This window comes from Gigantopelta aegis, chromosome 7 (assembly GCF_016097555.1).
Source record: "Gigantopelta aegis isolate Gae_Host chromosome 7, Gae_host_genome, whole genome shotgun sequence".
Taxonomy (NCBI): Eukaryota; Metazoa; Mollusca; class Gastropoda; order Neomphalida; family Peltospiridae; genus Gigantopelta; species Gigantopelta aegis.
In genome coordinates, this window is record NC_054705.1 from 31,588,646 (window position 1) to 31,609,873 (window position 21,228).

Below are 21,228 nucleotides of genomic sequence, written 5' to 3' on the forward strand. Positions count from 1 at the left end.
CAACAACAATAAAATAAAAAAACCCCAAAACCCCCCACAAACAAATGTTTTCGGGTTTATTTCAACAGTTGGAATTTTAAAAAAAATACGTTGTTAAAAAAGGTGATCCTTATACCATATGAAGTATACTTTACGTTTAACTGATAACAAAACGCTGATCACTTTGACTCAAAGGTCAATGACCATGTCTGGTTTGCGGGCAATTTCCAACAGAACCTGTTAATAGAGGTGATTTCACTGTGACGAATGTCACATGATCTGTTAATGGAGGAAGATGGTGAGTAAAGTTTCGTAGTTAAAAGACACTTTTTGTATTTACAGTCATAGTTATTACTTTTATAATGTAACATTTGTTAAGTACCGACATGTGTTTATAACAATACCGTGTTTTTGAAAATCATTTCTTCTGAAACATGTTTTGTCGAACATTTAAGCATGAACTTTATAAAATAGTTTCTGTATTTTGACAACTTGAAAATGTGAATCTGAATGGGTCCCATCAGGTCAAGTCACCCCAAAACCAACTTGCCACTACTAAAGTCTATGACAGTCGCTTCTCGCACCCTTGTTTTAGCTTTGTACCCTTGTTTTAGCTTTGTACCGAAGGCAACACTTGTGGTGTGCCCCAAAAATTGAAATTCGACCCCTGACCCTAATCATAAACAAACCATGGCATAAATCTAACAGATGGGGGGGGGGGGGGGGGAGGAGGGTAATGTTGGATATTTGACCGACCACTTCAATATTAAAACCAGTTTTAATAAAAACAAGTTGTAATAGCGGAGTTTCACTCTAATATTAATAAATAAAATGACACAAGTAGGGGAGTGGGGTGGGGTGGGGGGAGTGGGGTGTCAAGACATGCTTCCTTGGAAATGTATTTGGGAAAAAAATTAGAGCAGGAGGTAGGGTTTTGATCCTCGAACACCCCCCACCCACCCCCGCACACATGCCTGGTATGTAAGTTTATTAAAGTCATACAGTAACAGTTTTTGCCTCTTACATTTCAGTCTTTTGATGATGATTCTGGTGGGGCGTTTGTAGGATCGTTTCCGAAGGGCTTTGGCTATGGACCTGACGATGAAGTGGTTGGAGCCAATGCCAGTTCTGAGGACAAACCAAGAATTTTGTTGATGGGTCTGAGAAGGTAAATAAATAACTGATGGCAAAAACATGTGGTTAGAGCCATTAAAGGGATGGTCAACTCAAATATGAGCCTGATGTGTTGAAAAGGTGCATACCCGGATGACCAAGACATACTGACACTTTAAGAAATAAAAAACACATAATTTTAGAGTTAATAAAAAAACATGATTATTCCTGCTAACTGGGGGCAGCCATTGTCTTTTGTTTCCGGTGTGTCAGGAATTCTAGCTTGGGGCTAAGTGATGTCAGCTCCAACCAACTTCGCTTTTATCAACCTGACTTGTGAAACAACATAAATGACTTTATAATATAATAAACTGTTTAACTAAATATATTTCAGTTTGCATTAATAGAACGAAAGTGGGTTATAGTATTTCTCTCTCTTAAAAATCCAAAGAAAAAATGCATATTATTAGGCCTATTTGTAGGGTACGTTGGAGTAAAAACAACCACTCAAGATACCCAAGTGATAATTTTCTTTTCTTTGGAACTATGTAATTGATCAGTTTTGTAATTTTAGATGGGAAAGTATACTTAATCAAAGGTTTCACTGAATTATTTACAGTAATAAAGCAGGACAGCTGATAATGTCCATTATCATTTTAGGGGTGGCCGCACGGCTACCCCACAATACTCTGTGATCTTTATAAAACATGCACATATTTTTGTGTGTCTAGACACCTTGACTTGGTGACCGTGACCGTCCAAAATATACACCTGCCAATCAGGAACCACAGGTACACTGTACTGGCCACGGAGAGAAAAGACCAATTAACTAAGAAAACACTCCGATTATCATTTCAGAACGTGGGTTAATGTAGGAACAAAACATAATACAGTTATTTTGACACTTTGACAATGATGGTTTATTTTGCATTGAAAAGTAATATATACTTATTGCTGGCTTACTGGGATGGATATTATTACAGAACATTGCGATGCTTGCGTAGCAGGATCGAACTACCTCAGTGGATCCATTCAACTGATTTGGTTTTTTCTCATTCCAACCAGTGCACCACGACTGCACAAAGGCCGTGGTATGTGCTTTCTTGTTTGTGGAAAAGTACATATAAAAGATCCCTTGCTGCATTAATTAGGAAAAATGTAGCGGGTTTCCTCTGATAACTACGAGTCAGAATTACCAAATATTGGACATCCAATAGCTGATGATGATTAATTAATCAATGTGCTCCAGTGGTGGTGTTAAACAAAACAACAACCCCCCCCCCCCCCCCCTTTCCCCTTCTTACATTCATTGAGAGTGATTGATCCTGCTACTTATGTTACTTCATGCGAGCACTGTACCACTTGGCTACATTCTGCCCAGAATATATGAAATAGTTTGGTTTATGGCCACTGTTGCTACATAATACCAGGGCTTCTAGATTATGGTAGCACCACTCCCATGGTTAGTGATATTCAATCTTGGGTTAGTAAATAACTACTACTGCCATGCCCGACGACTAGTGAAAAAAAAAGAGTCAAATGCTGCAGAAGTCTATTTTGTAAATATAAATATCCTGCCTCCCCATCCACCCAATGTTAGTGTTTTTAAGCTCTATCTCCCTCTTTAGGCCCCTGCGCATGCTGTAACCTCACCGTGGTGCAGGGGTGTAACATTCTCTTTGAGAATGGCCAATACAGCACAAATTGAAGTTTAGAGTAAAATTCGGTGTCCGTAAAATTCTGTGTTATTTGTATTTGTATTTTTGCACAGTTCTTTACACTGTTTTTGTTTAAACCTTGAATTTTTATATTGATGTTGATCATCACTTTATTTATTTGCATTACCATAGTTTGACACCCAATAGCTGATGTATTTTTCGTGCTGGGGTGTCGTTAAACATTCATTCATTCATTCATTCATTCATTCATTCATTCATTCATTCATTCATTCATTCATTCCCTCTTTAGGTGACATGTGATCGTTACTATTAATTAATAAAACTGTATTAACTTAAAGTAAAGTAGGGCTAATGAATTTTTAATTGTGGCTAGTACATTTTTTAAATCACTGATCCCATGGCTAGTGGAGTTTATAAAAATTCCAGAAGTCCCGTAATATCGATCGTTGTTTATATGTACATGTATTAGTCTTCTTATTTTATAGTGTACCAGTAAACATGTTAGAGCTAGCTTTGGCACTCACCAAATTCACGCATTTTCAAAGCACTTGGTGAATTTTATTTTAAGTTGGCAAAATAATTGCATGTAATAAATTTTGAAGGTTTAATAGAAAATTTGGTGAAATTTTCTGTACTGTTCATCCAGAGCTAACTAACCCTGGATTTTAATGATATTTATATCATACTGTACCTTTTATTTTTTAGAAGTGGAAAATCGTCGATTCAGAAAGTTGTTTTCCACAAAGTGTCGCCGAATGAAACTCTTTTCTTAGAGAGCTCCAATAAGATTGTCAAAGATGGTAAGTTAAAAAAGTCATGTTAAGTTGAAGAAGAAAGAGTAAGGAAAGGTTTATTTAATATGACACACACAACTTCTTTCAATTACAGTTATATGGACGTATGGTTAAGCAGGGCTCACCCTGCCCATTCTTTAATTAGCCAATTGCTAATTTTTATACAAAGAGAGAAAACCTGCTTCATTTTTCCATTAGTAGCAAGGGTCTTTTATATGCACCATCCCACAGACAGGATGGCACATACCATAGCCTATGATTTACCAGTTGTGGTGCACTGGCTGGAACGACAAATAGCTCAATGGGCCCACTGATGGGGATCGATCCTAGACCGACTGTGCATCAGGTGAGCGCTTTACCACTGGGCTACGTCACACATTTTATACAAAGTGCCTACAATATTCAGTATTTGACTTATAAAATGCTGTATAAATTGGCTGCATTTTAATAATTTTCAAACATACCCTACATATCTGAAAGTGGCTGAAACAATTTTTTCCAAGTGTGACCCCTAGTTAAAGGTAGACTAAACTCCAACAAGAGCCTTATGTGTTAGAAAGATGCATACCCGGCCCACCAACACATACTGACACTTTAACAAAAGAAAAACGCGTAATTTTAGAATTAATAAAAAACCATGTTTATTCCTGCTAACTAGGGGCAGCCATTTTGTTTCGTTTTTGTGACGTCTGGTGGTATAGCTTGGGGCGAAGTGACGTCAGCTCAGGTCCAACTTCTTTATTAGGCACAGTGTAAACAAATACTCTTAATTTACGACAAGGTGCTTCGCTTTCATCAAACTGACTTGTAAAACAACATAAATGACTTGTAGTAATAAACTATTTAACTAAATATATTTCAATTTGCATCAATATAATGAAATGGAGTTATAGTATTTTTTTTCTTTTAAGAAATCCAAAGAAAAAATGCATATTATTAAGCCTATTGGTAGGATACGTTCGAGCAAAAACGACCACTCACGATACCCAAGTAATACTTTTTTTTTCTCTCTGGGACTACATAATTGGTCAGTTTTGTGATTTTAGATGGGGAAAGTCTACTTAATCAAGGGTTTTACAGAATTACTTACAGTAATAAAGATGGTAAAGTCCATTACGATTTGTGGTTATCACACAATACCCTGTGATCTTAATAAAAGAGGCACATCTTTTTAGTGTGTCTGGACACAGTGTCTAGGGACCGTCTAAATATACACCTGCCAATCAAGAACCACAGGTACAGGCCACGGAAAGAAAAGACCAATTAACCAAGAAAACACCCCGACTATTATTTCAGTACGTGGGTTAATTTATATACAAAATATAATACAGTTATTTCAACACTGACAATGGTGGTTTATTTTGTATTGAAAAATAAACCACATATACACGTTGCTGTGTTACTGGGATGGATATTATTACAGAACATTGCGATGCATCTGCAAAAATCAGGTATGTTTTGTTTCTTCAGTTTGAAGACTAATTTCTGATGTGACACTATAGGTATTACGTAACCACCAGCTCGCCAGAGGGCATATTTACTGGGATGTTATATATAATAGCCGTCACATTTAACCATTTTATTAATTAACTATACGATTATACTTGTTGATATTAAGCAATAATGTGCATTGTGTATCGTTGAATATGCACACCAGTCCAAAAGCCTTGCTTTAGCATTCCTTTAAGGACCACATAGATAATGAGAGGAAACCCACTGCTGCCACACATTGGGATAATTGATCCGATTTGCAGCAAGGGATCTTTGATATGCATCATCCCACAGACAAGACAGTACATACCATGGCCTTTGTTAAACCAATTGTGGAGCACTGGGTGGAACAACAAATGGCCCAATGGGCCCACATTTGTGACGGTGTTAAAATAGTGTGTTTGTGTTAATATCGGGGATAAATCAGGAACAGACTGTTATAAATACATTTGTTTCAATATTTATCTATAAAATCCAATAATGGATGTATGCTTTAATGTGTAAAAAATATGCATCTTTTTTTCTTCTTTACTTATATCATTGCAGAGATGTAATAGCCTATAACACAGGCAGTAAAATTTGTTGTGTGCTCTTTAAGTAACAAATAGACCGTTAATATAGCTCACTTGTTTTTATTTGCAATTTGTATTTGTTTTTCAGATGTGTCTAACAGTTCATTTGTTCAGTTTCAAATCTGGGACTTGCCAGGTCATATTGATTTCTTCGACCCAACCTTTGACTCGGAAAACATTTTTGGTGGATGTGGGGCGTTAATATTTGTCATCGATGCACAGGTAACGTAAGCAGTCAGATGATGCAGTATTAACCCTTTAACTGCTCATGTAGTGTTGTAAATCATGAAATCAATGTAAGCAAGGTTTTAATGTCAAAAAATGCAACTGATGTACAAGAGCAGTAATTACTTATTTGAACATGAAGGTGAAAGGTATTTTTAATTTTCGGACCACATGTCTGGTTGCCCTGTAACAGTAACGAGTGCCAAAATTATCATCTATTTATGACCAATAAACCATAATTAAAAACGGTAAACTGTTGTAAAAATAAAAGAAATGTTAAAGGTTAATTTTATAATAAAGTTAGGGAGGCTGGATGTAACCCAGTGGTAAAGCGCTCGCTTGATGCGTTCTTGGTCTGGGATCGATCCCCATCGGTGGGCCCATTGGGCTATTTCTTGCTCCAGTCGGTGCACCACGACTGGTATATCAAAGGCCATGGTATGTGTTATCCTGTCTGTGGAATGGTGCATATGAAAGATCTTTTGCTGCTAATCGAAAAGAGTAGCCCATGAAGTGGAGACAGCGGGTTTCTTCTCTCAATATCTGTGTGGTCCTCAACCATATGTCCGATGCTATATAACTGTAAATAAAATGTGTTGGGTGTGTCGTTAAATAAAACATTTCCTTCATTATAATAAAGTAAAAACAAACTTTTTGCCAAGTATCAGGAGATGACGTTATGCTTGTTTTCATTTCCAATAAAGCTATTTCAATTTTATAAAAAAAATTGATAACATCCTGCATTAAAATTGCTTTTGGCTAAAAGGAAAAGAGACCAAGAGTTAACTCTCTTAAATAGTGACATAGTTTGTATGATTTTTTTTCTTGAATGGTGGTGTATTTGTTTGACCTGTGTAAAATTTACATACCGAAATAGTGTATGTACTGAAAACATCAAAATGACATCACAGGTAAACAGGGTCGGATTTAGACCGGGGGGGGGGGGGGGGGGGGGGGGCACTTCAGTTTCGGGGGCAACGTCAACATAGAAATTAAATTACGTGACAAATAAAAAATGAACTATGTACTTTTATAATTATTACACTTTTTTTTAATAAAGGAAGTCCTTAGTCTAGGGGTCTCTCTGGCAGGTGGGCCCAGAGCAGTTGCCCACTTTGCTCCCATATAAATCCGGCACTGCATATAGGGTGTCCTTGTTTTGGGATACAGTTTGGAACATTTAACAGAGGTTATTTTGTAAGACATACGTGATTGTAAAAGTAGAAGTAACCCTTTTTACTCAGTATTTGGAATTATACCTTTTATGACGCCCAATAGCTGATGTGTATTTTTGTGCTGGGGTGTCGTTAAACATTAAACATTCATTCATTAATTTATTTGGAATGCAAAGATTAAGTATACAGTAAAATAAATTTAAACCCTACAGCTCATAGTTTATAATATTATTAAATTAACCGTTAACAGTAATGAGTTAAATAATTTTCATGAAGTACTGACCGATAATTAAACGATAAACAATAATTAAACACAATTAATTGTTGTAAAACTAAAAGACATGTTTATGTTAACCTAGGATGATTACATGGAAGCACTGTCACGCCTTCACTCAACTGTGTCTCGAGCCTACAAGATTAACACCAACATCAAGTTTGAGGTTTTCATTCATAAAGTCGACGGCTTGTCGGACGATCACAAGATCGAGACGCAGAGAGACATCCACCAGAGGGCGTGCGATGATCTGGCCGACACAGGATTGGAGAAAATACATTTAAGGTGATTAACATTTCTCTTGAACTTTCTTAACAATCTTGACATGTTGGAGGAAACTTTCTTGTCTAAAGGTTATGCCAATGATATGAGTACCGTGTATAAAAGTAATCGATTGCAAAGCAACCAATGAAATCGTAATGTTGTTTTGTTATAATCAGCTATCTTTGTATGAGGCACTTATCTTGTGTTAGTGATGGTCCGATTAATTGGAATAATCGAAGGTTGGTTGGTAAAATCCTAATTCCAACTAATTGATTACAATTTCTGGTAATCGATTATATTTATAAGCAAACATATCCATACCTTATGCTACGAAAATTCCTGAAGTGGCCCGAATGGTATCTATAAAGACAGTAACTGTAAATTTCAACTCTGTATTATTTGCAGATTGATCTGCGAAATGTAATGTTTATATGGCATTACCATTTTGCCTAAACACATAATATACATTATACCCTACAATAAAAATAGTTAAATCAATTTTACATTAATTTATCTTAAATTTATTTGAGAGAGAAAATTTTCAGATAAAAATAAAAGTGACAACTTTACATGTTTAGTAGTTTTATTCTTCACTTTTATATCCACTAGCTCTGGGTCAGTTGAACATTTTGCCAAATTATCTATCAGACTTCAAGACCGGCCTCGGTGGCGTCGTGGTTAGGCCATCGGTCTACAGGCTGGTAGGTACTGGGTTCGGATCCCAGTCGAGGCATGGGATTTTTAATCCAGATACCGACTCCAAACCCTGAGTGAGTGCTCTGCAAGGCTCAATGGGTAGGTGTAAACCACTTGCACCGACCAGTGATCCATAACTGGTTCAACAATGCCATGGTTTGTGCTATCCTGCCTGTGGGAAGCACAACTAAAAGATCCCTTGCTGCTAATCGGAAAGAGTAGCCCATGTAGTGGCAACAGTGGGTTTCCTCTCAAAATCTGTGTGGTCCATAACCATATGTCTGACGCCATATAACCGTAAATAAAATGTATTGGATGTGTCGTTAAATAAAACATTTCTTTCTTTTTTTCAAAAATGGAAGAAACAGATATTTTTTAACAAAATATCAATTATTCCATAAAATGTTTTTGACAAATTAAAATAAATTCACCAATTGTTTTTGAAATTCGCAATTGGCGAATTTGGCGAGTGCCAGAACTAGCTGTGGATACCTTGAATAACAATATGCTTCAGTGGTATCAATAAGCAAAAAAAACAAATGAAAAAAAAGTTTAAAATTATTATAAATGATGATTGGTTGGTTCAACTAACCAATCATCAAACATGAAAATCCAACCAATTCCCACCACTATATTGTGTGGTGTCGCGTGATGGAGATGGAGAAGAAACATTAACAAAAGCATTCAAGGGAAGTAACTTTTGAAACATGTTTCTTTTTTCACTTTTTGTTTGTTTGTTGTATAGCCATTAGGGATGTTGTCAAAAAGACTAGAAGAAATGCTATTGTTTGGTAACTGAATAGATATACCTCTTTAAAATAGAAATTGTTATCTAACTATCACATGTTAAGTAATTGGTAAGATTATTAACATTTTAACTATTATTTTCAGTTTTCATCTGACCAGCATTTACGACCACTCCATCTTTGAGGCTTTCAGTAAAGTGGTTCAGAAATTAATACCACAGTTGCCTATTCTTGAAAATCTTCTCAACATATTAATATCGGTAAGTTAACATTTTGTAGCCCATTGGTAAAGCACTCCCCTGATGTGTAGTCGGTCTAGGATCGATTCCCATCTGTGTGACCATTGGGCTATTTCTCGTTCTAGCCAGTGCACCACAACTGGTATATCAAAGGCCGTGGTATATGCTATCCTGTCTGTGGAATGATGCATATATTAGATCCCTTGCTTCTAATGGAAAAATGTGTAGCATGTTTCTGCCGTAAGACTATATGTGGAAATTACCACATGTTTGACATTGATTAATAAATCTATGTACTTTAGTAGTGTCGATAAACAAAACAGACTTTAACTTTCAGTTTAAACTGAAAAATGATTGGTTTAAATTTACATAAAATTAGAGTAAAGTTTATACAAGTAAAAGTGGTATAAAATTGAAACTGCTCAATGTTTAGTATCTGCTTCCAAAATTTACAGTATTAAAGATCACGTCTGTATATTATTCATACATTATATAGAGAATACTACAATGTACATGAGTGGCCGTTAGATGCCATATGTCTTCACAACAAGTTGTTTTAAAACGGACGTGAATGCAGTGTTCTATTGCTTACATGTCTTTAAAAAACCAGTTTTAAAATAATATAATATTATGAAACATCTTTTCCAGCTAAAAAACTTATTTGCGAACCTAACTAATTAGTTAACATAATTCAACACAGAGAAATCAGTTTCACATTAACTTGTACTCACAGAGTAATCGATTTTGATGGTGCTTTTTTTTTTTTTCATTGGATGGTATGGCAATGATGACCTGGTCATCACCTTAGAGCAACCAGTCATATGTCTGTAAATTGTTATCACACATATTTGTGTTATTAATAAAGATGTTGTAAAGAGTTACAAAAAAAGATGAATGATGTTCTCTTCAACGTGTGTATGAAATTTTCTCTATTTCTCTATTTTAGAATTCTGGTATTGAGAAGGCGTTTTTATTTGATGTAGTCAGTAAGATCTACATAGCGACAGACAGCTCCCCGGTAGACATGCAGTGTTACGAGTTATGTTGTGACATGATCGACGTCGTTATTGACGTGTCCTGTATATATGGGTAGGTGGACGTTTAATACATAACAGTAAATCCTTGTCCGGACCATATCTTGCATACAGATACTTTGGGGCAGAACATGGCTCAGTGGTACAGTGCTCGTTTGATGCACGATCAATCTAGGATCAATCCCCGTCGGTGGGCCCATTGGGTTATTTCCCATTCCAGCCAGTAAAAATGTACAATGCAGTTTCTTTTTGAGCACTCAAAAACATCATCCTTGTACAGTTTTGTACTTTAATAAAACAAACCATATATACTACTCAAAAGTGAAAATATTGGTGAACAAATAGATTTCTAGATGTACTTGTCCGGTGGTGCTTATTTTTATCACTGCCTGTTGCATGGCGGGTTTCCTCTCATTATTTTTGCCATATAACCATAATTAAAATGTGTTGAGTGTGTCGTTAAATAAAACATTCCTTCCTTCCTTCTAAATCAGAAAAGTGTAAGGACATAATCATCAGCTATTTTTGGGGCAAGCTACTCAAGTGTACTTTTATTACTCTGGATTATATTCTTGACTACTTTGGTGATGAACCTGGCTTCTGGAGTTATAGCGTCAGATCTGCGTACGATTTATCTAGAGAGTGCGTGCAGTGTTTTAAACGAGGCACCTATGATATTCAAAATTATTACCCACCTGGTGAACATCAGTTGTCAAATTTTAAATTATTTGAAGGTGGGTAATAAATAAAATACCACACTCGTTTTCGCTAGGTACCATTTTTAATGGTATTTGAACTCACTTTCATTTGGACAGATACTAACATTGGAAATTCAGTGGTTTTGTAAAAATTACATCTAATGAAAACGAGTTTAGTATTTTATATGTACACTAACATGTAGAGCTTGCTCTGGGTAAGCAGATAAATTTGCCAAATTATCTATTAAACTTCAAAAACTCAGTTAATTTCTAACAAAATATAAACCATTACATAAATTTATTTTACCGACTTGAAATAAAATGTGACTATATCAATCTGTCTTGTTAGGGAGTCTGTTCGTCTGTCTTCCGTGACAAGGGAAAGCAGGTTTGTCATTTACATACAGGAGTACTTGGTGTAGAAGGACACTTTGTATATCAGCCACCTGGCTACAAAGGGCATTCAGTATTGTGTCTGCTGCATTCGAGTAAGAGCAGCATGCGTTTTAATCTCTATATAAAAAATATCATCACGAAGCTAAGTGAACCAGTTATTCAGGTGTTGAAATAAGCATAGTGTCTGATAACTTGTGACCAGATATCCACAAAATATGGGCCTGGTAACCTCAATGCATAGGTTATGACACATTAATGCTTACATTATCAGTACTGTAAAATCACATGACAGATACACCGATTGTAATGATACATGTTATTATTTTTTTAAATAACAAACAATTTATCAACATTTAGATGGTATTTCTATTTAATAAAAATTATGGAGAATGAAAATTACAGTTGTAAAATATTTTACCAACCTGAACGGCTGTTCTCAACATCCTTCGATGTACAACCAATTCTATTATAAACCACTCTTTGTTTACCAGTCACTTGTTTATAAAGGACACTTGAGATATCTTTATAACTGCTGACACACTAACTTCGGTTTCCTGAATGCGCAGTAATGTGCTGTGAAAGTTTGTTACATTTTGACACATCGGCAGCGAAAATGCATTGAAGCAAATAGGCATACATACACCAAATGTCTTAGGAGGTTTGCGTTGCTGTCATATAACATATCTGAGACTGTATCGTTGCTTTCGTATGACGTGACGTCATAACTGAAACCTAACTAAACCATATCTTTTGTCATTTATCGTTGTCACACCCAAAAAATTAAATTGAACAAGGCCCGTGCTTATTATCCTTTATAAAACTTTTAGAGTCCAGACTCAATCTCTAATGACGTCACGCATATACAATTTGTATGGCGTTATCATGGCATTAGTTAAGAGTTTTATAAGCACCAGGCATGAACTGGAAGTAAATTTTAACTTCTACATGTGGATGTGGAATGGATTGGAAACTCACAGAAGCTCTTTGTAACCTATGTTTGTGTAGCAACAACTGGAAATAGCCATACTCTATGCAGTGGTTGGTGTGACAACTATATATTAGTTTACAAAAATGTGGATAACGACCACCTGGTCACGTAAACATTAGCTGCACAGACTAGGATATGTGCCCAGGACAGACGTGCTAAAAAAAAAAATTCTCTGACAGCACATTAATATTTTTAGCTGCGGAACCGTTGTTTGTTATTTGTAACTGTCGGATGCCCTTTGTAGGTAGGCATAACTTTGTATAACTGCTTAGAAATATAGCTCAGGTCTTTAATTGCTTTCAGCTATTTCTCATTTTAATTAACAATTCAATACCTTTCTGACTAAAGTTTTTCTTTAGTTTAAGAAGATTAGTTAGGTTTTTTAATTTGTTTTCTTCTCACATTTTTGCTATCCCATTCCATATCTCAGTCCTTTTCTTAACAAGTAAATTTGAGTTATCTTCACCAGTTATGATGTGGATTGAGCAGTATTGATACTGATATAATTAAATTTCCGTCACATTTAGGGGGCGGGACGTAGCCCCGTGATAAAGCGCTCGCTTGATGCGCGGTCGGTTTAGGATTGATCCCCGTCGGTGCAATTTCCAGCATTCTACAAGTAAAATTCATCTCTGCCTTAAGGTAGTACTAAACCAAATAACTTCCAGCTGGGTCAAAGTTCGAGGTGCACCCAACTTTTGATAGAGAAGTGAACACCACAAGTCCTGTGATTGGTTATAAATGTGAGTGTGTTGGTTGTAAAAAATAATAGTTTCATCAGGGTAAAAAAAATATGCAATTTTATTTCATCTAGTACCAATGTGTCAAGTAGCCTTTTGCTTGAAACATGTATGGGGTACCTGTAAAAAAAAGTACTCGAATTTTGTGCGGAACTAGGGTAGTCATAGACGCTACCCGTTATCTCAGAAACGAGCAGCTTGACCCCCAATTTTTTCTGATTCACTTTAAGTGTGAGAGGTGGTAGTACCGGTATTTATATCCGTGGCGTTTATGTCGGTTGATACGTTGCAGGTAGGAGTTTTAGCCACATATGTTACTATTGTTGTCTATGGGATTTGATTTGGTAGTATACACCCTTAAGATTCACTATTTGAGGGGCGTGAGGGGCATGTTGTGTGCTTCGTATGCTTTTTATTAACTTGGTTATGTTGAACCATGTGGATAATACAGCTACATACCACTGGTTCTCTGAGTGTTCTCAGTCCTGTGTTGTATTGCACCTGAAGTGTGTGTGGGGTGGGATGTAGCCCAGTGGTAAAGCGCTTGCTCGATGCGCAGTCGGTCTAGGATCGATCCCCATCGGTGGCCCCTTTGGGCTATTTCTCATTCCAGCCAGTGCACCATGTCTGGTATATCAAAGGCCATAGTATGTACTAACCTGTCTGTGGGATGGTGCATATAAAAGATCCCTTGCTGCTAATCGAAAACAGTAGCGTATGAAGTGGCGACATCGGGTTTCCTCTCTCATTGTCTATGTGGTCCGTAACCATATGTCTGACGCCATATAACCGTAAATAAAATGCGTTGAGTGCGTCGTTAAATAAAACATTTCTTTCTTTTTTTCTTAAAGGTAGGGTCAACTCAAACAAGAGCCTTATGTGTTGGAAAGATGCATGCCCGGACCACCAACACATACTGACACTTTAGCAAATGAAAAACGCGTAATTTTAGAGTTAATAAAAAAACATGATTATTCCTGCTAACTGGGGGCAGCCATTTTGTTTCGTTTTTGTGACGTCAGGTGGGATAGCTTGGGGTGAAGTGACGTCAGCTCCTGACCATCTCCTGTATGTACAGTGTAAACAAAAGCAGTAATTTTCGACAAGCCGCTTCTCTTTGATCAACCTGACTTGTAAAACAGCATAAATGACTTAATAATATAATAAACTATTTAACTAAATATATTTCAAGTTGCATTAATGGAACAAAATGGGGTTATAGTATTTTTCTCTGTTAAATAATCCAAAGGAAAAATGTACACTATTAGGCCTATTGATATGCTACGTTGGAGCAAAAACGACAACCCACAATACCCAAGTGATAATTTTCTTTTCTTTGGGACTACGTAATTGGTTAGTTCTGTGGTTTTAGATGGAATAGTCTACTTAATCAATAGTTTTACAGCACTATTTACACTAATAAAACCATGTCCATTACAATTTTAGGGGCGACAGGTAATATTCCACAATACCGGTATGTATTTTTGTGTCTAGACAGCGTCAATTAATTGGCTCATCTGGTTACCAATCAAATACACACCTGCCAATTAGGAATCACAGGTAGAAGCGACTAACGGCATAGACCAATTAACTAAGAAAACACACTGTGTATCATTTCAGTACGTATGTTAATGCATGGGCAAAACATTGTTAATTGTTTCGACTTGTGTAGCCACTTTGACAATGGTATTTTATTTTGTATTGAAAAATAATATATGTATATATTGATATACTTATTGCTGGCTTACTGGGATGTGTATTATTACAGAACATTGCAATGCATGACTATTTATCATCCCGCAAAAAACAGGTAGATTGTGTTTCTCTAGTTCTAAGGCTCATTCCTGACGTTACGCGTTAAGTATTACATAACCACCAGCTCGCCAGAGGGCGTACTCACTGAGAAGGTACAAAATGGCTGCGCCCGTTATATATAATAGCCGTAACATTTAACCGTTTTATTAATTAACTATACGATTATACGTATTGATATTAAGCAATAATGTGCATTATATATCGTTGAATATGCATACCAAGCCAAATGCCTTAACTGTCCTCTCCTTTAAGTGTATGCACTGAACTGTGTGCTACTGGTTATAGTCGTGTTTTGTTTTTCAGTACGAATGACCTCGTTCTCACAAGGTAACCAGATCCATCGCACACAAGTAAAACAAAATTCCAGCAGTTCATTTCCATCACACACCTTCCCTTTGTTTTATTCTGTGTTTTGCTTCCTTTTTATTTTTTTTATTTTTTTTAAAATTATTTTGTTATTATTATTATTATTATTATTTCAGTTACTAATTTTTATAAAAAATTGTTATTATTGTTATTATTATTATATATTTATTATTATCACTGTAATTATATTTGATTATTTTACGTATTAATTTTAAAAAAATGAAATTAAAAAAAAATATTATAATAATTGCTAGTATTGATATTATTATTATTATTATTATTATTATTATTATTATTATTATCATTATTATTATTATTATTATTATCATTCCTATGTATTTTTAGTTTTATTATCTCACATCTTTCCTGCTGGCTGGCAATAATTTCACATGCCTTAAGTCTTTAATTCATGCAGATAGAAATATAAAATCAGTTTGCTTTAACTTTCATGTAGGTAGTTCCAAAATATTTTGCTTCGTCTGAAGTCATTTATAATATAAAGCTGATCCAGTGATGAGGTTTTCTTAATATTATATATCACATGGAGATTTGTAGTATAAATAGAGAATTCATCACGAGTATTTTTTAATATGGAAAGACGAGGTTGATAAGTTACATATTAAACAACACAAGTAGTGAATTCTATTTATCCTATAACACTTCTAAAGTAATATTTTAATTCAATTTTTAGTTAATCACAGTACTAAAGTCGCCGCCATCGGTAATATGATGTCATCACGATTAGCACAAATTAGTTTGACATTTTAACTAAATCTTTGAAAATGTTATGCTCAGATACACAGGTCTTATTGGCTTGTAAGCAAATGATCCATCCACAGCAACACATTACCTAGAGACCGTATAAATTTGCATACCATTATTAACCGGGTTAATACACTAAAATGATCACATGGATTTATGACATGGATATCATGGGTAAGTTGTAGGATAAATACAAATACAGATTTTTATATCAAAGTGTGTTCTACTAGCCGTGCCCTGTTTATATGTTTGGTCAGGGCTAGATATTACTCTGTGTAATAGGTGGTCAATTTTCCACTTTTTTCATTTTATTTCAACTTATTTTCGGGCTTATATCCAATTATGGTTCAAGCATGCTGTCCTGGGCACACACCTCAGCTATCTGGGCTGTCTGTCCAGGACAGTGGGTTAGATGGTTAGTGGTTAGTGAGAGAGGACGGTGTAGTGGCCTTATGCCGGTACTGGGCTGCGAAACCCTGTACCTACCAGCCTGTAAGTCAGATGGCTTAACCACTGTAACATCGAGGCCAGTCAATTGTAAACAAACAAATGGTTGCCAACTACTGCGTCATAAATACACACATTTTTCTACATCTGATGCTTCAGAGCTTTAGTTTGATATTTTTAAAGTTTATTTATAACATTAAACTAACATGTTAGTGACTAGTACAAAAGCTACACGAAGAAACCCGACATCCTTGTTAAAAACTGGTTGATGCTATCAGTCTGCTGGTATAGATCCCTGTCAGTGGGCACATTGGGCTGTTTCTCATTCTAGCTAATGCTGGTATATCAAAGGCTGTGGTATGTGTTACCCTATCTGTGGGATAGTGCATATAAAAGATCCCTTTCCACTAATGGAAAAATGTAGTGGGATTCCAGAAGCCAGTGGTTAATAAATCAGTGGTGTCATTAAACAAGACAAACTTTCTATCAGTCTGTATTTTAGATAGCGGTGTGGCGTTTCTTCTTGTAGTGGGGCACAATGTTGCCCACTGGCTGTGTATGTGTTGTTCTGTCTGTGAGCTGGTGCATATACAATTCCCTTGCTACTAATGGGAAAAGTATTGCAGATTTCCTTTTTAAGACTATATGTTAAAATGACTAAATGTTTAACAGTCGATGATTAATAAATCATTGTGCTCTAGTGGTGTCAAACTTTTTGTGGTCTTTGTACTAGTAGAGATACCAGTTTAATGTTGTAAGTGAGCTTTAAGATAATAAAACTAAAAGTTTTGTGCCATCAGATTTAAGAAATGTGTATTTTGGATACAGGTTCTTAAAGGGACATACCCTAGTTTTTAAACACTAACGCATATTTTTGACTATTATAACCATTTTTGATAACTAAAATCATATTTACTTAGATTTTATTGTTTAGATTACCAATTTCCGTACATTCGAAGTGTTTTTGGTCATCCTGGTGTTTTTAATATCACAAAATGCATTTCTCATATTTTTTAAAATGCATGTGTGTCTGAGAAGTAACAGTTATGGAGTCAAGTTTTAGTCTATTTTTAGAGGGTATTTCATCATTTCAAAGTCACAGACTCATGTTTCACTCAATTGTAACTTTATACAAATGTGTTACAGGTTTGTAGGTTAACTGAACTTGGTGTTAATTTTCACGGGTCGAAACTAGGATCTGTCCCTTTAATGACCTTTTAGTCTGAAAAAAAATGGACAGTTTTCAACACAGGCTGCACTCTAGATCTAACTCGTCATATAAACAGGGCAGGACTAGAGGACATCAAAGATGGAAAATTCTGAACATATGAATTAACAGAATTCTTATTATATAATATGTATTGGGATCAATATAACTTAAAAGTATTTTAAAAGTTTAATGCATTGAATTGTGATTTTGTTAAAAGAGTGATACAGAAGACGTGGCTTTGTATTGTGACAGGTCTGTGGAAAGGTAGTTAAGTATAGTTGTTATAAAGCTATTAACAAATAGCTGATTTCAGATATAATATTAATTCCAATTTCCAATAATCCATTGTTTTACACTTATTACCCAGGTATCCAGTGCTATAAATTCTGCTTTCTCCTTCAGTATCTTAATAATATATCTTTGCACCATTTTGACCTTGGCTATGCTAATACCTACTATTGCACTTTGAATATACTGGAAATGTAGCAATGTCAGTATAAGAATGCTGTTCGAGATATGCCAGACATTTAAGTTGTGCATGGAGAATGGCTAGTTGTATGATAAATAGTACCATATCTAATACTTTGTAATAGACACAAGTTTAGCACTCTGTTTCTTACACACCGGTCTCGGTGGCGTAGTGGTTAGGCCATCGGTCTACAGGCTGGTAGGTACTGGGTTCGGATCCCAGTCAAGGCATGGGATTTTTAATCCAGATACCGACTCCAAACCCTGAGTGAGTGCTCCGCAAGGCTCAATGGGTAGGTGTAAACCACTTGCACCGACCAGTGATCCATAACTGGTTCAACAAAGGCCATGGTTTGTGCTATCCTGCCTGTGGGAAGCGCAAATAAAAGATCCCTTGCTGCTAATCGGAAAGAGTAGCCCATGTAGTGGCGACAGCGGGTTTCCTCTCAAATTCTGTGTGGTCCTTAACCATATGTCTAACGTCATATAACCGTAAATAAAATGTGTTGAGTGCGTCGTTAAATAAAACATTTCTTTCTTTTTTTCTGTTTCTTACATATCCTCAAAAATGAGGTTGAAAAGAAAGTTAAACATCTTTTCCAACTAAAACATATTTACCGTGCTTGTTAAGAGAGCAGCCAATTTCATTCTTTAAGTTTAACTTCTACATCACAGAGCAATCAATTTTGATCATGCTTGTTCACTGGATTTTGGTATGGCTCTGAGCCATGTTCTTCAAAAGAACTGTAGCTAAGGTTAATTGTATTGACTTACGGTGAGTTTTACAACTGGCACTGTAAACTTTACAGCCGTTCCACAAAGCAACCTTACAGTAGTCATAAGTGCCCCTTTAATGATTAAAATATTTGCAAAGAAGTCTGAATTAGTTAAGTAATAAATTGGTTACCGACTTTTCAGAAAATCTTTGATGCATTCATTGGTATCGGACATCCATAAAGTAATTTTGTCAGTTTGTTTGCTAAACGATAATTGCTGAATCCATAAGACTTGAGAGTTATCTCCTGTATTTTTACGCCAAGTTTCATAAAAAGTATTTGTTATATATTAGATACATTTATACATAAAAAAGTTAGTAACCTTCTTAGAAAATGATCAAATCATCATCTAACAGCCATTTGACATCTACGTTAGTGGCTTACAACTATCTCATACCAATTATACATTTTCACAATAATTTAGGATGATAGTAAGCTACACCGTGTTGTGGAAAGGGCTGGTGATCGTAGAACAAAAATTCAGGTCGTGATGGTAGGTATTTACAGCGATAGTAGTCCTAAGATCGCTTTGTGGAATGGGGCCCTGGTGACCTGAGGCCTAATTCACAAAGGTCTCTTAGGCTCTGCTAGACAACAAAGCATCCTCTTTGCAAGTCTTTTAGCATTGCACTGCGAGATCGCAAAGTTGCGAGAGTTCACTGAATTAGGCCCCAAGTCATCATATGTCTTTAAATCGATAATGCATTATGTTCTCACTGATGGGTGTGATTAATAAATTTTGTACAGAATATGCTGTTGAGACAGTTTATCAAAACAAATCATTTTAATGACACGAGTTTAGCAGTCTATTGCTTCGAAAATAAGGTTGACAAGAAATTTAAATGTTTTTTCCAACTACAACTCAGGCTTGCAGTTAGCTTATATTATGGCTGTAGGTTTTAGCAAAGTCAAAGAAATAAACACTATCCAAATTATATATCTTCATAATAAAATCACTACCAAATTACAAACAAGCTTACCTCAAGACATATCACCTCATGAACCCACGGAAACATTCAACTTGAATTACATTAACATAATGTGCAATTCATTTCGGAATATCTACAAACCTTCAGTGGCTGTTAATAACATTATGGTGCCAAAACAAAACAGACCTTGAGTTCAGAATAGAAGCAAAACTATCCGTTGTACACAAAGTAGTGAGATCAAAAACAAGAAAACAAGCTGCAATGTCAAGTGTATTTTGTCATGAAATGTTTACAACATGAATTTTATTTAATATTTACGTCAATTTAATTTAATTTAATTTATTTTTAACCATTTAGATATTAATACTTAATAGGCACAAAGTACTTTAAGTACTCCCAAATAAATTTTTTTTTAAAGGCAAGACCTGTTTTATGCAAACTGGCCTCGGTGGTGTCGTGGCAGGCCATCGGTCTACAGGCTGGTAGGTACTGGGTTCGGATCCCAGTCGAGGCATGGGATTTTTAATCCAGATACCGACTCCAAACCCTGAGTGAGTGCTCCGCAAGGCTCAATGGGTAGGTGTAAACCACTTGCACCGACCAGTGATCCATAACTGGTTCAACAAAGGCCATGGTTTGTGCTATCCTGCCTGTGGGAAGCGCAAATAAAAGATCCCTTGCTGCTAATCGGAAGAGTAGCCCATATAGTGGCGACAGCGGGTTTCCTCTCAAAATCTGTGTGGTCCATAACCATATGTATGACGCCATATAACCGTAAATAAAATGTGTTGAGCCCGTCGTTAAATAAAACATTTCTTTCTTTTGTTTTATGCAGAAGGTAAGTTTAGTGAAAAACAAGTTCTACAAATGTACAATTCAAAGTGTTTGTTACTATTAGGCTTAACTGATAGGGGTTTTTTAAAGTCCGAAAATTAAAACTGAAAGCAGAAATAAGTCTTGAGCTGGTTTGGCTTTGTACATAATTATAAAGTATACTAATGGCTGGCATCATGAAATATTATTATCTAGTTTGGCTTTACTAAATTTATTATCATTTTATGCTTACTAAATTATGTATTTGTTGAAATGTGTGGGGCCAGATATACATGCTCACACTAGGGAAAATGTTACTGAAATTCAGTTTTTAAAATGTTAGCAAACCATCTACATATATGTATTTAGTATGAAATTAAAATAATTTTTCAAGAATAAACAATATTAAATTTTATGTAATCTGTTTTCAGGAGTAAGGAATGAAACAAAAAAACTTGATTTGTTTTCAGGAATAAGGAATATACAATTTTACCTGATTTGTTTTCAAGTGTAAGTGTAAGTAATAGGGAATTCAGTTT

At 35.6% G+C, this 21,228-nt stretch overlaps 1 protein-coding gene across 5 annotated transcripts in view; it reads left to right on the forward strand.

Annotated features, from left to right (window-relative positions):
• Nucleotides 1-265: 265 nt before the first annotated feature.
• LOC121376835 (ras-related GTP-binding protein C-like) overlaps nucleotides 266-21,228 on the forward strand; it is a 34,126-nt gene continuing 13,163 nt past the window's right edge. For 2 of the 5 annotated variants that reach the window (XM_041504620.1, XM_041504619.1), the window contains exons 1-9: nucleotides 266-277; nucleotides 1,011-1,147; nucleotides 3,477-3,571; nucleotides 5,717-5,850; nucleotides 7,388-7,587; nucleotides 9,154-9,268; nucleotides 10,194-10,336; nucleotides 11,329-11,367; nucleotides 15,222-15,245. In XM_041504620.1, coding sequence (XP_041360554.1) covers nucleotides 275-277; nucleotides 1,011-1,147; nucleotides 3,477-3,571; nucleotides 5,717-5,850; nucleotides 7,388-7,587; nucleotides 9,154-9,268; nucleotides 10,194-10,336; nucleotides 11,329-11,367; nucleotides 15,222-15,245 — 890 coding nt within the window. In that variant the 5' untranslated portion in view covers nucleotides 266-274. The remainder of the gene's footprint in view (nucleotides 278-1,010; nucleotides 1,148-3,476; nucleotides 3,572-5,716; nucleotides 5,851-7,387; nucleotides 7,588-9,153; nucleotides 9,269-10,193; nucleotides 10,337-11,328; nucleotides 11,368-15,221; nucleotides 15,246-21,228) is intronic. The other 3 variants (XM_041504622.1, XM_041504623.1, XM_041504624.1) reach the window with 3 other exon arrangements.